The sequence below is a fragment of the Calidris pugnax genome, unplaced genomic scaffold, assembly GCF_001431845.1.
Source record: "Calidris pugnax isolate Ruff unplaced genomic scaffold, ASM143184v1 scaffold1185, whole genome shotgun sequence".
NCBI classification, from domain to species: Eukaryota; Metazoa; Chordata; class Aves; order Charadriiformes; family Scolopacidae; genus Calidris; species Calidris pugnax.
The window spans coordinates 27,926-44,806 of NW_015092172.1; the positions used below are offsets into that span (position 1 = coordinate 27,926).

A 16,881-nucleotide genomic window follows, 5' to 3' on the forward strand; every position below is an offset into this window, starting at 1 on the left:
GGGTCGCCCGCTGCCCACAGCCCCCCCCTGGGATTTCTGCAGGCGGGGGTCACTGACAGCGGGGGGAGGGCCCCCCATTTCGCCGTGGGGGGGTTGGGGGTGAGGTCGGCCCGAGCTTTGTTGCCGTAAAGTTTTCAAGATGGAGGTGACGCTGCTCCCGCCCTCGTCTTCGTCACTGGAATACCAGTTCCCGGGATCTCCTGGGAGGGAGGAAGAAGAGGAGGAGGAAAAAAAAAGGTGATAAAAGGCAATTAAAGCACCATCCAGAGGGGACGTGGAAGAGAAGGTCCCCAAAATGTCACCTCTCAACTCAACGCTGCTCAAATACCCCCATTGGGCCCAAACAGGGGGGGCATCTGTGACAGCCCTGGCCTTGTTTCCCCCCCACCCCCAAATGCCCAGCACATCCCTCCCTTCATCTTCCTCCTGCCCCCAGCAGACTCCAGTTTGACCACATCAAACCAGTAACCCCGTCTCCTGCACCTTCTGGGGCAGCTCTTCCCAGTTTTTCAACTCTTTTGATGCTGGGGATTCTGGGATTCTCTTCCAGGCACCCAGCACCCCCCATTCCCTGCAGAATTCCTCCCCGACACCCCCATTTCTCCCCTATTTTTGGTTAGATGCCGGGGGGGAACCAAAAGAAATCCAAGTTGCCCCCCGCCCCATGCGGGGGACGCGGAGGAGAAGGTCCCCAAAATGTCACCTCTCAACTCAACGCTGCTCAAATACCCCCATTGGGCCCAAACAGGGGGGGCATCTGTGACAGCCCTGGCCTTGTTTCCCCCCCACCCCCAAATGCCCAGCACATCCCTCCCTTCATCTTCCTCCTGCCCCCAGCAGATTCCAGTTTGACCACATCAAACCAGTAACCCCATGTCACCTCTCAACTCAACGCTGCTCAAATACCCCCACTGGGCCCAAACAGGGGGGGCATCTGTGACAGCCCTGGCCTTGTTTCCCCCCCACCCCCAAATGCCCAGCACATCCCTCCCTTCATCTTCCTCCTGCCCCCAGCAGACTCCAGTTTGACCACATCAAACCAGTAACCCCGTCTCCTGCACCTTCTGGGGCAGCTCTTCCCAGTTTTTCAACTCTTTTGATGCTGGGGATTCTGGGATTCTCTTCCAGGCACCCAGCACCCCCCATTCCCTGCAGAATTCCTCCCCGACACCCCCATTTCTCCCCTATTTTTGGTTAGATGCCGGGGGGGAACCAAAAGAAATCCAAGTTGCCCCCCGCCCCATGCGGGGGACGCGGAGGAGAAGGTCCCCAAAATGTCACCTCTCAACTCAACGCTGCTCAAATACCCCCATTGGGCCCAAACAGGGGGGGCATCTGTGACAGCCCTGGCCTTGTTTCCCCCCCACCCCCAAATGCCCAGCACATCCCTCCCTTCATCTTCCTCCTGCCCCCAGCAGACTCCAGTTTGACCACATCAAACCAGTAACCCCGTCTCCTGCACCTTCTGGGGCAGCTCTTCCCAGTTTTTCAACTCTTTTGATGCTGGGGATTCTGGGATTCTCTTCCAGGCACCCAGCACCCCCCATTCCCTGCAGAATTCCTCCCCGACACCCCCATTTCTCCCCTATTTTTGGTTAGATGCCGGGGGGGAACCAAAAGAAATCCAAGTTGCCCCCCGCCTCACGGGTGGTTTTGACCAAAATACATCGTATTTTGCCACTTGCCTTCCTCATTTTCGCGTTCCTGCTTATTGCTCTCTGCCAGTCTCCGGGCTCTCTCCTCTTCCTCTTGCTGTTTCTGTTGGATTCGCAAATAAAGGGCTCTTTGTGCCGAGGGCATGAAGTCGGGGATGTTGCCCTGGGGTTTGGTTAATCCGGGGGGGCCTCCTTCACACAGAGAGTCAGGATCCAGGGATGGATCCGGGAACATGTGCTCTCCTGGAGGCCCTTCCATGTCCTCGTAACCACCATAGTCTTCTGCCGAGGAAGAAGGAAAAAAATCATCACACGTGTTAAAAGAAAAATAGCAATTTTTCCATTCTCCCCTCCCCCCCCACGCTGGGGATCCTGGGGTGTACCCAAAAGTGGATCCCAAAGGATCCTGGGGACGTACCTGGGTCTCCCATCATGCCGTGATCCATCTCCAGCCCCTCTTGCTGCTGGTAAAAATTATCATAGAATCCTTGGGGGGGTGGGCCGGGGGGCATCATGCCAGAATGGGGGGAATCATCCGGGCCGTAGGGCATCATGGGGGGCCCGGGCCCCATGGGGGGCCCAGGATTCATTCCTGGACCCATAGGCATGTCCGGGTGCATGTCTGGGTGCATGTCTGGGTGCATATCGGGGTGCATGTCTGGGTGCATGTCAGGGTGCATGTCCGGGTGCATGTCCGGGTGCATGTCCGGGTGCATGGGGCCGGGCATGGGTCCTGGGGGGCCTCCAGGCCCAGGGAACCTGGGGGGTGGTGGACCTGGGTGTCTGAAAGAGAGAAGAAGGAGAAAATCTGCTTTAACACACAGTTTCTGCTGCTGGAGGGACAGACCCACTATTGGGGGGATGGAGCCACTTTGGGAGGGACCCACTTCTGGAGGAAGGGAGGGATGGACCCAGTGTCTGACTGAGCATCAGACCCCCAAAATGGGGAGAAATCTCTTTTTTACATCCTTTTGTCTGGGTTGAGCCTGGGTTGAGGGGACAGAGTGTATCCTCAGCAAGTTTGCTGATGATACCAAACTGGGAGGGGTGGCTGACACCCCGGAGGGCTGGGCCACCATCCAGCAAGACTTGGACAGGCTGGAGAGCTGGGCAAGGAAGAACCTCATGAGGTTCAACAGGGAAAAGTGTAGGGTCCTGCACCTGGGGAAGAAGAATGTCAGGTACCAGTACAGGTTAGGGGTGGACCTGCTGGAGGCAACTACTGAAGAGAAAGATCTAGGGGTCCTGGTGGACAGTAAAATGACAATGAGCAAGCAGTGTGCTCTTGAGGCCAGGAAGGCCAATGGTATCTTGGGTTGCAGAGGGAAGAGTGTGGCCAGCAGGTCAAGGGAAGTCATTCTCCCCCTCTGCTCTGCACTGGGGAGGCCACAACTGGAGTACTGGGCCCAGTTCTGGGCTCCCCAGTTCAAGAAGGACAGGGAACTACTGGAAAGAGTCCAGCGAAGGGCAACAAAGATGATTCAAGGATTGGAGCATCTCCCTGATGAGGAGAGACTGAGAGAGCTGGGACTCTTTAGTCTGGAGAAGAGAAGGCTGAGGGGAGACCTTCTCAATGCCTACAAGGATCTCAAGGGAGGGTTGAAGGAGGAGGGAGCCAGACTCTTTCCAGTGGTTCCCAGTGAGAGGACGAGGGGCAACGGGCACAAGTTGGACCAGAAGAGGTTCCACTCAAATCTGAGGAGAAACTTCTTCACGGTGAGGGTGGCAGAGCCCTGGACCAGGCTGCCCAGGGAGGGTGTGGAGTCCCCTTCCTTGGAGATGTTCAAGACCCCCCTGGATGCTCCTGAGGAACATGCTCTGCCAAGCTCTAGGCAATCCTGCTTCAGCAGGGGAGTTGGACTAGACGATCTCTATGGTCCCTTCCAACTCTAAAATTCAGTGAAATAATTCAGTGAGCCAAAAACCTGCAACCCACCTCACGCCCAGCTTCTCTGCCAGCTGCCCCGTGGGGCGCACGACGATCTCGAACAAGGAGGGGATCTTCTTGTACATGTCCTGCTGCTGCTGCAGCTGCTGCGGCGACAGCGGCTCGTGCATCGGTGGTGGCATCTGTGGCCCCGGGGGCGGCAGCGGCGGCGGCGGAGGTGGGGGAGGCCCCCCCGGGATGGGTCTCCCGTTGGGAGAGGTTGGAGCTGGAGGACCAGGAGGACGAGGGGGTGTGGGGAGCAAACCCACCCCTGGGGGTGGTTTGGGGAGAGGATTGATGCCTTGTTTTTTCAGCTCTTCCACTTCTTTCTCATCCTCCGCTCCGGCTTCCGCGTCGTCCGCCAGCATCTAAGATCAAGGAGGAAAAGTTGATCCACGGAATTGCCTTGCAAAAGGGAAATAAACCCCTTGAACCATCGGGATTTACTTCCATGGAAGGAAAAAGGAGCATGAAGCTCCCCTTTACCTTGTCCAGAAGCTCCCGTGTCTCCTCTGTGAGGGGATCATGGGAGAACATGCAGTCGTCCCCGTTGATGCAGTTGCCCGTGGTGTGGAAGAGCTTGCACGGGAAATCCCGTACTGCTTATTAAGGAGAATAAACCATAAAAGGGAGTTGTTCCTCCAGCCAGAGGGGTTAGAGGCACTTTTCACTTCAAAACATGGTGGATTCACCCTCAGTAAATTTGCAGATGACACCACTGGTGGATTCACCCTCAGTAAATTTACAGATGACACCAAACTGGGTGGGAGTGTTGATCTGCTTGAGGGTCGGAAGGCTCTACAGAGGGATCTAGACAGGTTGGATCATTGGGCCAAGGACAATGGGATGAGGTTTAATAAGGCCAAGTGCTGGGTCCTGCATTTTGGTCACAACAACCCCGGGCAACGCTACAGACTTGGGGAAGAGTGGCTGGAGCTGCCCAGCAGAAAAGGACCTGGGGGTGTTGGTGGACAGCTGGCTGAACATGAGCCAGCAGTGTGCCCAGGTGGCCAAGAAGGCCAACAGCATCCTGGCCTGTATCAGGAATAGCGTGGCCAGCAGGAGTAGGGAAGTCATCGTGCCTCTGGACTGGGCACTGGTGAGGCCTCACCTCGAGTACTGTGTTCAGTTTTGGGCCCCTCACTACAGGAAGGACATTGAAGTGCTGGAGCGTGTCCAGAGGAGAGCCACCAAGCTGGGGAGGGGTCTGGAGAACAAGTCCTATGAGGAGAGGCTGAGGGAACTGGGCATGTTGAGTTTGGAGAAGAGGAGGCTGAGGGGAGACCTCATTGCCCTCTACAACTACCTGAAAGGAGGGTGTAGAGAGGCAGGTGTTGGCCTCTTCTCCCAAGGAGAAGGACAAGACCAGAGGAAATGGTCTGAAGTTGGGGCAGGGGAGATTTAGATTAGATATTAGAAAGAATTACTTTACTGAGAGAGTGGTCAGGCCCTGGACCAGCCTGCCCAGGGAGGTGGTGGAGTCACCATCCCTGGAGGGATTTAAGAAACGTGTAGACATGGCTCTTCAGGGCCTGCTCTAGTGCCCAAGGTTATTGGTTTATGGCGAGGTGTTGAGTGTGGGGTTTAGTTGGTGGGTGCGGTGTTTTTGGTGGGCGTTTGGTGTGGTGTGTTTTGGATTTGTTTGGTGTGGTGGTTTTTTTTTGTTGTTTTTTTTTTTTGGTGGTTGGACTCGATGATCTCAGAGGTCCCTTCCAACCACTAAGATTCTGTGATTTTCACCATTGTGACACTGGTATTAAACCGTCAACAGAAAGACTCTATTTTCCCTTTCTGCCGTGTTTTCCGTAGGCTCAACAGCCCCAAACCTCACTTTTTTAAGAGGAAAAGTGAGGTTAAGAAGGATCGGGGAGGACTGCCTCTTGAGTGGAGGTTGTGTTGCCCAGAAATGGCCTTTTTTTTCCTCCTCCCTCACACCCCCATGTGCATCCATGAGAAATTAGACCAATATAAGGCCACCTGAAGACTCAAACCCGAAAGGATATCGTGCATGTAAGGGCAGTTCTCAGCCCTGGCGCAGTAGCCGGTGATGTAGAACTTGCAGAGTTCCCTTTTCTTTGGTAATTCAATGTCATGACTGAAATTGCAGTGGTCGCCCTGGGAGGGGAACAACATCCCAGTGTGTTAAAGCACCAACGTGTTCCTCAAAAGCCCAAAACACACCCAGAAGGGACAGGGAGCTGCATCCGCTTCCCAAAAAAAGCTCTTTACAGCCATCAATCCCGCCCCAAAAGCAGTCAAAATCTGGACTTTACGCTTCAGCGACAGTTCCACGTGCGTATAAAGAGATTTATATAAATATTTGTGAATTAGTCCCTTACCCAGGTACATCGTCCTTCCACGAAGTATTTGCAGATCACTTTCCCTTTCTTATCCGACTGCTGGTGGGGTTTGTCGTGGTCGTTCCGCCGGTAATTCCCACCACCTCCTCCATCCTACGGGAAGGACATTATGTCAGTTGAGGAAGAATTTGAAATACAAAGCAAGAAATCACCTGAAAGAAATTAAAAATTTCCTGGGCAGACACCTCAGAGAGGAAAAACCACCGGGATTTGGGATGTAAAAGGGAGGAAAACGGAGCGTGCTGAGCTCCTGAGCACGGCTTGAGGGAGCTGGCAGAGGAGCAGAATACAAAATATCCAATTTTTGTGGATTCTGGGGAAGATCCGTTCGGTTTTTTTGCTCCTGCCAAGGATTTTTCTGAAGCCTGACGGGATTTACAGAGGGGGAGGGGGACAAAGGGGGACACCCAGTGCTGCAGCAAGCCATTTAGAAAACAAAAGGCTACTTACTCCCATGTCCTCGTCGTAATAATCGTCGTCGTCGTTCATTCCACCTCCTTTCCCCATCCCGCTTCGGTTTCCACCTCGGCCTCGACCTCTGCCCATGCCTTTATTTCCTCTTCCTCTGGGGCCACGGCCACGGCCACGATTTAAACCTGAAATTTAACGTACACCCACACCCCACCCCAGGTTTTTTTAATTTCCCTCCTTCCCTAAAAGGGGTGAGAGAGGGGAAAGGAGGGATTTTCTTATCCCCCTCTCATAGAAATCATAGAATCATTGAGGTTGGCAGAGACCCTTGGGATCATCGAGTCCAACCATCTCCCCTACTCTACAAAGTCCTCCCCTACACCATGTCCCTCAGCACTGCATCTAAACGGCCCTTAAACACAGCCAGGGATGGGGACTCAACCACCTCCCTGAGCAGCCTGCTCCAATGCCCGACCACTCTTTCTGTGAAAAATTCCTTCCTAATGTTCAATCTAAACCTAAATGTTCAATCTAAACCTCCCCTGTTGGAGCTTGAAGCCGTTCCCTCTCGTTCTGTCACTAATTACCTGTGAGAAGAGCCCAGCACCAACCTCTCTACAGTGTCCTTTCAAGTAGTTGTAGAGGGTGATGAGGTCTCCCCTCAGCCTCCTCTTCCTCACACTAAACAGCCCCAGCTCCTTCAATCACTCTTCATATGATTTGTCTTCCAGCCCCTTCACCAGCTTCGTTGCCCTCCTCTGCACTCGCTCCAGCACCTCCAGATCTCTCTTGTGTTGAGGTGCCCAAAACTGGACACAATACTCGAGGTGTGGCCTCCCCAGTGCTGAGTCCAGGGGCACAATCACCTCCCTACTTCTGCTGGTCACACTATTTTTGATACAAGCCAGGATGCCATTGGCTTTCTTGCCCCCCCGGGCACACTGGGCTCATATTCAGCCGTTTGTCAACTGGAACCCCCAGGTCTCTTTCCTCCAGGCAGCTCCAGCCACACTTCCCCCAGCCTGTAGCGCTGCAGGGGGTTGGTGTGGCCCAAGTGCAGGACCTGGCACTTGCCCTTGTTGAAACTCATGCCGTTGATCTTGGCCCAGTGATCCAATCTATCCAGGTCCCTCTGTAGGGCTTCCCTCTCCTCCTGGGAGTCAACACTCCTGCTTAACTTGGTGTCATCTGCCAACTCGCTGATGATACACCCTATGTCCTTATCGAGATCATCAATAAAGACATTAAATAGAAATGGTCCCAGCACTGAGCCCTGAGGCACACCACTAGTGACCAGCTGGATGTGAATCCATTGAGCACCGCTCTTTGGGACCTTCCAGTCAACCAGTGCTTGATCCAGCAGATGGTGTGCTCGTCCAGGCCGTGTGTATGCTCACCTCGGCCGCGGTTCTCCTTGCTCCTCCGATACTGATTCAGCTCCTTGGAGTAGTCATCGTAGTCATCGTCGCAGAGGGGCTCCTCGTTATCACAATACTGCAAACGAGATCCCAGCTGTTAACGAGCGGGGAAGGAAGCGCAGCCCAATTCCCCAAGGGCTGAAAACGAAGATTCTCTTGTTTCCCCACCAGCAGGTTGGAAACTCGGCACTTACTTCCATCTCTTCCTCATACATTTCCTCCTCTTCCTCGGGGTGGTCGCCTCTGCCTCGTCCGCGGTTCCCCCGGCCCATGCCTCGGCCTCCTCTCATCCCTCCTCTGCCTCCTCTTCCTCGGTACCCTCTGCCTCGGCCACGGCCGCCTGCGGAGGAACGGGGATGGGCTCAGCTTTCTGCTGCCTTCCGCCTCTCAGCATCAAAAAACAGCATCAAAATACACCAGGCAAGGAAAAATATATCATAATCTTCCAATACGGGATGACCAGCCCCTCAAAAACTGGTTTTTAAGTGAATCAGGTTTTTAATATTTTAGAAGAATGGATTTTTAACAAGCCAAATGATAATGCCACATCAGCTGTAGATTGGGAACATCGATCTGTGTTCCACACGCGACACCAGACTCGTTACCTTATCAATCAACTTGGTTTTCCATTCAAATAAAGATTTTTGTTTTATTTTATCCATTTTCAACCACTTATGGGATTTTAAACCAACCTACACCAGCTAGAAAAACACTTATTTAAAACGTCCGATTATCCACAAGGATCTGAACTTTCCCCTCGGGGTGGAGAAGAGGATAAAGCACTTTTCCCCCATCACAAACTAACACCTCCACGAAGCTTCCGGCACGTGCCAGGCCTCATTTAGCCACAAATGAGCTAAACGAGCTGAGGGTAATGAGATACAGTGATAAAAAAAGGAAGGTTTAGCGGTACCTCGTCCCCGGTGGGAGCCCTCCTTGGCTCTCCGGTATTGATTCAGCTCTTTGGCAAAATCATCATAATCTTCCTTCCCCATCTCCTCCTCCTCCTCCCCCTCGTACTGCCCGTACTCCTCATTCTCGTAGTCTTCATACATCCCATAATTCTTGCTTTCCATCTTGGAGTAGCTTTTCTTGGGCATGGGACCGCCGTGAGAGGATGAGTACTGTTGGTGGGACTGGGAAAGGCAAAGAGGTCAGCGAGGGAGACGAGGAACCCCATTAAATCATTATTTAATTTTTTTAAAAAAATCATTCAAAAAGACCCCAGAGAGGTGAAAAATAAACAGTTTAAAGGCCTAAAGGCAAAGATGCAGAGGGAACTCACGGAGGAGTAGGGAGGGCTGTATTCCCGGTATTTCCGGTGTCCCTTTTCCCCAGGACTGAAGTCCGAGTCCTCGCTGTAGTCGGAGAAATCATCGCTGGAGGAAGCGTGGCGCTGGCAAAGGGAAACACCAGGAGTCACTTCATCACGGGCCAGCTCCGACCCGGACACAACACAACCAAGTTGTGTTCCCCCTTTTGTCTTTTAGGTCTTATTTTAAGGAAATTTCAGTTTTTCTTTAACAAAATTATCGCAGCGTTCAGTGAATTACGAACTGGGAGCCCATTAACAGATTATTTAACTGGTCTCTAACGAAGACAAAGACCATACGCTTTCTGTGCTGGAGAAATTCCTGCAGTTTCGGTACCAAACATCCTGGATTTGGCCAATCTGGCAGCCCCAATCCCCTCGGAGGTAGGAATTCCCTAAATAAAACCTCTGCTTTTCTTCCTGCTCTGCATTTCCATCTGCTGGAGTGTTTTCATCCCACCTCCAGACCTGGGTGACCCCCAAGAAACCCCATGAGAGCTCCCACCTTGAATTATCGTTGAGGGAAGAGTCTCAAACTCCCCAGAATAACGTTAGAGGAGGAATTAATTCCCGATGGCAGAGGAAGGTGGCAAAAGCAGCACACAGCTCACCTTGTGTTTGGATTTCCTTTTCTTCTTGGATCTCCTCTTCTCTTTCTCTCGCTCTTTCCGACGCTTGCGCTTCATCCGCCGATGGGTTTTCTCCTCGTCGGAATCGCTGTGATGCTTCTCCCCTTTCTCCTTCCGACTCCTTTCACGGGATTCGGAGGGATCCTGCGTCTCCTCCCCTCCATCATCCTCCAGCTCCCCTTCCTCCAGTTCTCCATCCTCCCTGTAAAAAGCAGACAAGAACATTTAATTCCCCTTATTCCAAAAAAAAAAAAAAAAAAGGAAAATTCCTCTTTTCCTGCTCCACCAGCCAGGAACTTGGCTCCCAAAGTGCACCCAAATTCCTAGTTATCGGGGTTTTAAATATCTGACCCCAAGTATCAATTCTGTTCATCTCTGCTCAGCCCCAGAATTAAACACAGCAAAGAAACCTCTCGTCAACAAACAGGAGCCACGACATCACCACGCTCGATTTTCAGAGGATATTGGGGCAAAATGAACTCCCAAGAATGGGAATTGGTGATTTAATAAAACACTGGGTCCGCCCCAAGAACCGAAATTGGGGATTTCATAAAACAATCCGTCCTTAGAAGAGCAGAATAAGTAAATATCCCGTGGGTTTGCACAATCTACAGACGATGGGCCCAATTATTTCCACTTTTCTCCCGTTTTCCCCCAACTGGGGTTAATGAAGGTAATAAAGCAAACCCGAAACCTCCTCCAGCGGATTCCCCGAGCTCTGCTTAATTAAATGAAATTAAAAATCCCTCCCATCCGGGTTAGAAGAAACCTTTTACAGCCTCGTAACGGGTTAAAGGTGGAAGGAGGCACCAGTGCAACCCACTCCCTCCCCTTTTCCTTCCCTCCCAACAGGTTGGTGCTGCGGGATTTAAACCCTGAGCAGGGTCCTCTCCCTTTTCATTAAGCTAGAATTAAAAACACTAATGATGGCTTGTTTAGGTATTTCAGTCCTACTCACAATTTGGGAGCTTATAGGAGGTGGATCTTTGATCCATATCCCTCTGCTTGGGGTATTTTGGAGGCTTTTTTGGCTGCTATAAATCCCCTTTTTTGAGAAAGGATGCTCTCAGGGAGCTCTGGGAGCTGAAAATGGGTTTAGGAACAACTAAACAATGCTGTGTGAACAAGCCGACCTGTTAATTACACAAAAACCTGAATTATTTCCACAAACACATAGAAAACCCATCCCTGGGAGCATCCTGGGGAGCAAACGCTGGGATCCAGCCACTCGGCCCGACCCCCATGCAAAGCTCCCTCTTATTTTTGTTTGATTTTGGACCATTTTAATAACAGGCCAGCACCAAAATGAAGCATTACTCCGGAAGCTCTTAAACCCCACTTGGAATTCCTCGGCATTTGTACAAGTTTTAAAGGTGAGAAGCTGTGGAAAATATTTTTTGAGCCAAAACGCAGCGTCCTTTGGGTGTTTGTGTCCGGTGGGATCAGGCCGGGAACAAGAGAAACTCAAAAAATGGGAATAAAACAAGGTTCAAGGAATTGAAATCCCCGCGTCTTTAAATATTTAAATAAAAGTCTTGTCAAAGCCCTAAAGGGACAGATTCATTGATAAATGGGTTTCAAACTCAAAATACCCGAAGGTTTTTGGATCCAGCGGATGGGCGAGCACGGCCCAGTGAAACACTGAGCTCCCCCCAGGCACAGGGGTAGGAAATAATGAGCCAAAAATCAATTTATCGCTCTAAATAAACACCAGAAATACTCTCATACCATATATTTTTGCAAAAAAAAACCCCAGCTATTCCCTTGGGCATCGCTCCCTGGGAATCAGCCTCATTTACCCTTTTGGCTGGGGACAGCAATCGCTCCCCAGCTTCTTCAGAGAGGGACCAATGCGTGTCATTAACACCTTAATTGCAATTTTAATTACCCTGCACAGGCGTTTTTACCCTGCCTGGAGTTGCTCTGGTCCAATATCAAGCTCGAGAGCAGACCAGAGCCCCCGGAGCAGTGTCTGGATGGACAATCATGGTGTTAAATTTTCTGTGGTTACAGAAATGAAGCCCAAAAAAAGGCTCCCAAAAAGAAATTTTGCAGCCGCTGAAACAATTCTTTGAAAAAGAAGAAGAAATGGGACGAGGCTGAACCATCAAAACCATCGTTGAGCTGTTTAGTGGATTAATATTAATTAATTCATCAACACACATATCTCCTAAAGGAAGAAAATCTAAAAATCATGTTTATACAGATTCTTACATACCAAACTATGCCTTAAGATGGGCAATATCATCTCTCCTGATGGGTTTTAACTCAATTTCTACCCAATTTGTGTAGTTTTGGGCCCGAAACGATACAGCAACCTCTTGGAGAGGTTGGGAAAACACTGGGAAAAGCGGGAGGCGAGGATTAGCCACGTTCTTCCCCACAATGGGGTTTTCAAGGCAAGAAATGGGGAATAATTGGAAATACGGTGACTGGAAAGGACATTGGAAAGCAACTCAACGATTTCCAAGGTGGGATGGGAACAAAATTCAAGGGAATAAAGTGAATTTGTGTGTTTTTTGAGGCTCACCGTGGAGAATGCCTGTGGTCGGGTGAGGAAGCCAGGGCTGTGAAACAATTAATGGTTATTTCTCCAATCAGGGGGGAAATTTCTTCCCTGAATCCCTGCTTTTTCCTATTGCTCCCTGCTCCTCCGAGTGACGGGGCCAGGAATGGCACAGCACGGTCCCCAGCAGCTTTTGTGACATCACTGGGGCCAGGATGGACGGGGGCAATGCCTGGAAAAAAGGGGAAAACCCCTTTCCAATCATTATCCCAGTGGTTTTGCTGGGGGAAAAAATAGGAATTGCTGCAAGGAGGAGAAAATTCAGGGGGGTTTTTGGCTGTTTCAGCCACGGAAGAAGAGCAGGAGAATGAAAATATTACCTTAAAATAAATGATCTCACTTTATACAGCCAGAGCTTTGTTAAATTTGGTAATGAAAGTAGTGAAGTGACAAATAAGTGGCCTAAACAGTGGACTTATAAGCATTTCCAGCCTCCTAACTCTATTAAAGATATTATTGCTCCTTCCTCGTTACACCTGAAAGAAACCCCGGCAAAAATAAGCCTCTTGCTTCCCATCCTTGGAAAAAAACAAGTGGTTTTTTACTAAAAAAAACTAAGCTAAACTTAAAAAAAACCAACTTAAACCCCCTACTGTTTTAAGAAAAGAAAGAGCTTTGCGTGCTCGATATACAGCGGAGTAACTTCTAGACAATACCACTATAAAAAAAAACATAGAATAAATAGGAAAAAACCTTCTTTTCTATGGCTTTTTTTTTTATACAAGGGGTGCAGCTGAGCGTGAAATCGCTGGTTTTGCCGGAGTGGCTCCAGGGCTGCCAGGAGGGGGTTCGTGTACAAAGGTAGAAATGGGTTTAACTTTGAAAAAAATGCAAAAAAAAAGAATTAAAAATACAACGAAAGGGGGGTGAAAATGCCTTTTTTTTCCTCAGGAAGGGTTGGAAGATCAAGCTGCAAATTTGTGCAATTTAATCTCACAATAAATGAATGTTCACGTCTAATTTTCCTGGATTTTAGGTAATTTTAAGCTTGGTGGGGCCCTGAGCTGCACACACACGTGGGGATCTTTAGGGTCAGCACCTCCTGCCCCAAACTCAGCAACCAAGAGAGTTTTGAAATTGATTTTTCACGTTTTTCTGATGGATTTGACGATGTGCTCTGTGGGGACGGACAATCAGACGCCAGATTCAAATTCTAAACACAATAAAACCAAATAAAAACTGAAAATTCATCCCAAACCCACTGCTAAACTCAAGGTGGGGGGGTGTTGTTTCTTTTGGTGAGGGCGGAAAATCCTGGCAAAAAGTAACTTTCCACAACCTACTTCAAAGCAGGATTTAAACCCAAAGCCCTCCCTGTGTCCAAAATGGCCCTACTTTTAAGCAAAATTCAGTTCTTTTGGGGATGGACGTGTAATTTTCGCTCACTTTCTGCATTTTAAGGTTTTTTAGTGAAAACACCACTTTGTAGAGTTACCTCTAAAGGTTATTGATCGCACTTTTTTAATGCTTCGGCAGAAGTTTCCTGCTCAGAGGAAACGGATCCGCCCCCAACATTGCACCTGATTAATCAATTAATTCAGTGAAAATTCGATTTTTTTTTTTTTTTTTTTAACCAAATCCCCTGATTATTCCAGAATAATCCCAAAGGAACTCAGCTCTCCTCTAGCCCGTTGGTGTGGCTGCCTTCTGTTTCATTCTGAGTGCAAACCATGGGGAAATACATCAATCAAGGAATAAAAGAAGCAGCACTTTGAAGGCAGTGGGGCCTCATTCAAACTGGGCAGACTGGGGCAGAAGTCATTAACATTTAGCAGCTTTTTTCTCTTTTCTATAGAGTTGGGTTTGGGTTTTTTAATTTTAATTATGGTAACAAATATCTTGTACCGATTTATAAAGGGCTTGGAGAGAGAGCCCTTTGGGCTGGTTGTAAAGGGGCAAATCCTCCTCCTGACAACCCCAAAATCCATGTTTTTAAGTGATGTTTCCACTAAGGGAAACTTCCAAGCATTATCTGAGCCAAAACTGGGATTTTGGGGGACTTGGCTGCTAACTCTGAACCTCCTCTCTGCTCCCAGGTTCCCCTTATCCATATCCTTCGGTGATATCCGAAGGCCGAGGGCTGCTGGGGCCCAGCTGATGCTGGGATACGGCCTGGAAATAAATTAAAATAATAAATAAAAAAAAAGGAATCGGGGTCTGGGATTTGCTTTGGCCTTTCCTTTAACCCAGGACAACAAAGCCTCACTCAATCCCGGGAGCCTAGGCTGAACAATTGCGCCCTTAGAAACAAAAAACCACCTATCTCTGTAAAAACAAACAAAAAAAAGGATTTTCCAGGGTATAAATGGGTGTTTGCACCATTAAAAAGGTAATTTCTCACAAATCATGACCAGTAAAAAGGGGTTGAGCCCCATTAAAAATGGGGCAGGGGAAGCAAAGCACAAAGAAAAGCCCCAGATGAGAAGTTTGAGTCCTACTGCTAATATATATATATATATATATATATATATTTATATCTAAAAATACACTACTTGCTTTATGGAACCAGTCAACAACTCCAGTAAACTTCAGGATGACCCCTGAGAACTCCTGACCCTCAAACAATTCCTGGTCCTTCCTCAAAAACCCAGTTTGGATTTTCCCAGATCAAGGTGGGGAAGTATGAAGCCTAAAACATCTGTATATTTAATAAAATAAGTGAAGAAAGTTATTAATTGAATACATGGGGGGAGGGGGAGGAAGGGACTCATGCTGGGAGGTCCTGCTCTCTCCCAATTAAACCATTCCAGCCAGACCAGTAACATTTTCAAGTTCTCTGGATCTCTGCTTGAAGGTGGGGGAAGGAAATATCAATATATACCCCATTTTAGGATTTTGTGGCAAATTGAAGCCAGGGAAGGTACAGGGACTAGAGTTCTGTCCTAAACAGTTAAAAACAGCGACAAAAAAAGGCATATAAGACATTACTGGATATTGTTTTATGTGAAAACTCCTTTCTGGAACACAATTAAATCTGGAACAAAAAGCTGCCTAATTTGCTATAACAACTGCTTGCATTATTTTACAGTTTAAGCCGATGGAAATACCTTTTTCTTTTCTTTTTTCGTGAAGACAAGAGGGAACTAAACCACAATTTCACCCAACTGTATTGGTGTGCTTAGAGGAAACACTGGTTTTGGGTTGGTTTTTTTTCCACCTGAGAACAATGTAAACTGGACAAAAAGGGGCAAAAAGCCCATGGTTTTGGCTTCCAGGAAAAAAACAAAAAACCAAAAAAAACCAAAACAACAAACCACCACTAAACCAAGAAATTAAATTAATTGGCTGGGGAAAAGGGGGAAAAGAAATACCCATGACTGTGAGTGTTCTGGCTTCGGAGTGGGACGGTGGGAAGTGGTGTGAGGAAAAACCTTTTCATTAACGCACCTGAGGGACAAAGGAAAATTAAAAAGGGGGGGTGGGAGGAAAAGGGGAGGCTGCTAACAAGCTGCTTCTTTACAAACTGGGTGCTTGCACTGTACTTTAATTCCTCTAATTATCCAACATGAGGCTGAACATGGGGATGGGGGGGGGAAATGTGTGATGACATTTGGGAAACGGTGTTGGGTTATTTGCCACCTTTTTTTTTTTTTTGACACACTTTGGAGTGGTTTAAAAGTTGGATTTTTTTGGTTTTAAACGTTGGGGTTTTTTTTTTCTACCCAGGGGCAGCCGGTTTCCACTCACGGCAATGGAATGAGGATGGAGTTTGCAGACAAAGCAATGGATCCACATCCTACATCTAGAGTTTCAGTTTCACCTGGGAACGTCACAACAGGCAGATTTTTGGGAGTAAACTGTGTGCTTTTGTGACTTTTTTTTTTTTTTTGTCCTTTAAACGTTCACAGTGGTGAGGTCATTACAAAGGGGGGAGAACTCTGCTTGGTTTGTACACACATGTCAAACATACCCCCCACCCCCGCAGCCGATCTCAGGACTTACTTGGTGGCGGGGAAAAGGCAAGAAAAGGTGGAATTTAACTTAATTTTTCAATAAAAGAGCTTACTTACCAACCCAACCCTGCATCACACAGAAAACAAACCTCCGCAGAGACAAAGGCTAATGCGGAAAAGCAGCTCCCTGCACTGCTCACCTGCCCCCCCTGCTTCCTGGGGGGGGTGTTGAGGCAGCAAACCTCACTCTTTTTGCCTTTTTTATCCTTTTTTTTTTTTTTTTTCCCCAGACATACAACCTTAAGCTGTTTATTTTTACCAGTACTTTCTGCCTATATGGTTTCAACTATGGAAAAAAAGTGCTAATAAAGAAAATGGCTAAAGTTATGTTTTGGGGAGGGGGGGGAAAGAGGTGCTTTACATACATCTTAGAGGAAATAAGGGTTCCTGAGAGAGATAGATATATATTTCTAAAACTTCTGAATACCTGGGAGCCCTTCTCTACCAAGGAAGGGGAGCGGTGATGGAGGCTATGGCACCCCAACAACCTCTGACCCTCCCCTATCTTCCTGCCCCCCCTGTTTTTGAAGCCAAAGAACTATTTTTTAAGAAGTGGCAGGAAGACAAAGGGGGACCTTAATGAGGCCAGCGCTGCCCAGGAGAAAGAACATCATTAAAGACCTCATTAAGGACCCCCCCCTCAAAAATAA

General features: G+C 48.7%; 1 protein-coding gene across 1 annotated transcript in view; it reads right to left on the reverse strand.

Moving 5' to 3' along the window:
- ZC3H4 (zinc finger CCCH-type containing 4) overlaps positions 1-16,881 on the reverse strand; it is a gene marked incomplete at its 3' end in the record, with an annotated part of 21,220 nt that overhangs the window by 3,128 nt on the left and 1,211 nt on the right. Inside the window, exons 2-13 of the mRNA XM_014962241.1 lie at positions 9,695-9,914; positions 9,057-9,167; positions 8,685-8,907; positions 7,966-8,111; positions 7,751-7,847; positions 6,393-6,538; positions 5,922-6,035; positions 5,586-5,697; positions 4,069-4,178; positions 3,592-3,950; positions 2,074-2,438; positions 1,686-1,937 (exon numbers count right to left, since the gene is read on the reverse strand). Coding sequence (XP_014817727.1) covers positions 1,686-1,937; positions 2,074-2,438; positions 3,592-3,950; positions 4,069-4,178; positions 5,586-5,697; positions 5,922-6,035; positions 6,393-6,538; positions 7,751-7,847; positions 7,966-8,111; positions 8,685-8,907; positions 9,057-9,167; positions 9,695-9,914 — 2,255 coding nt within the window. The remainder of the gene's footprint in view (positions 1-1,685; positions 1,938-2,073; positions 2,439-3,591; positions 3,951-4,068; positions 4,179-5,585; positions 5,698-5,921; positions 6,036-6,392; positions 6,539-7,750; positions 7,848-7,965; positions 8,112-8,684; positions 8,908-9,056; positions 9,168-9,694; positions 9,915-16,881) is intronic.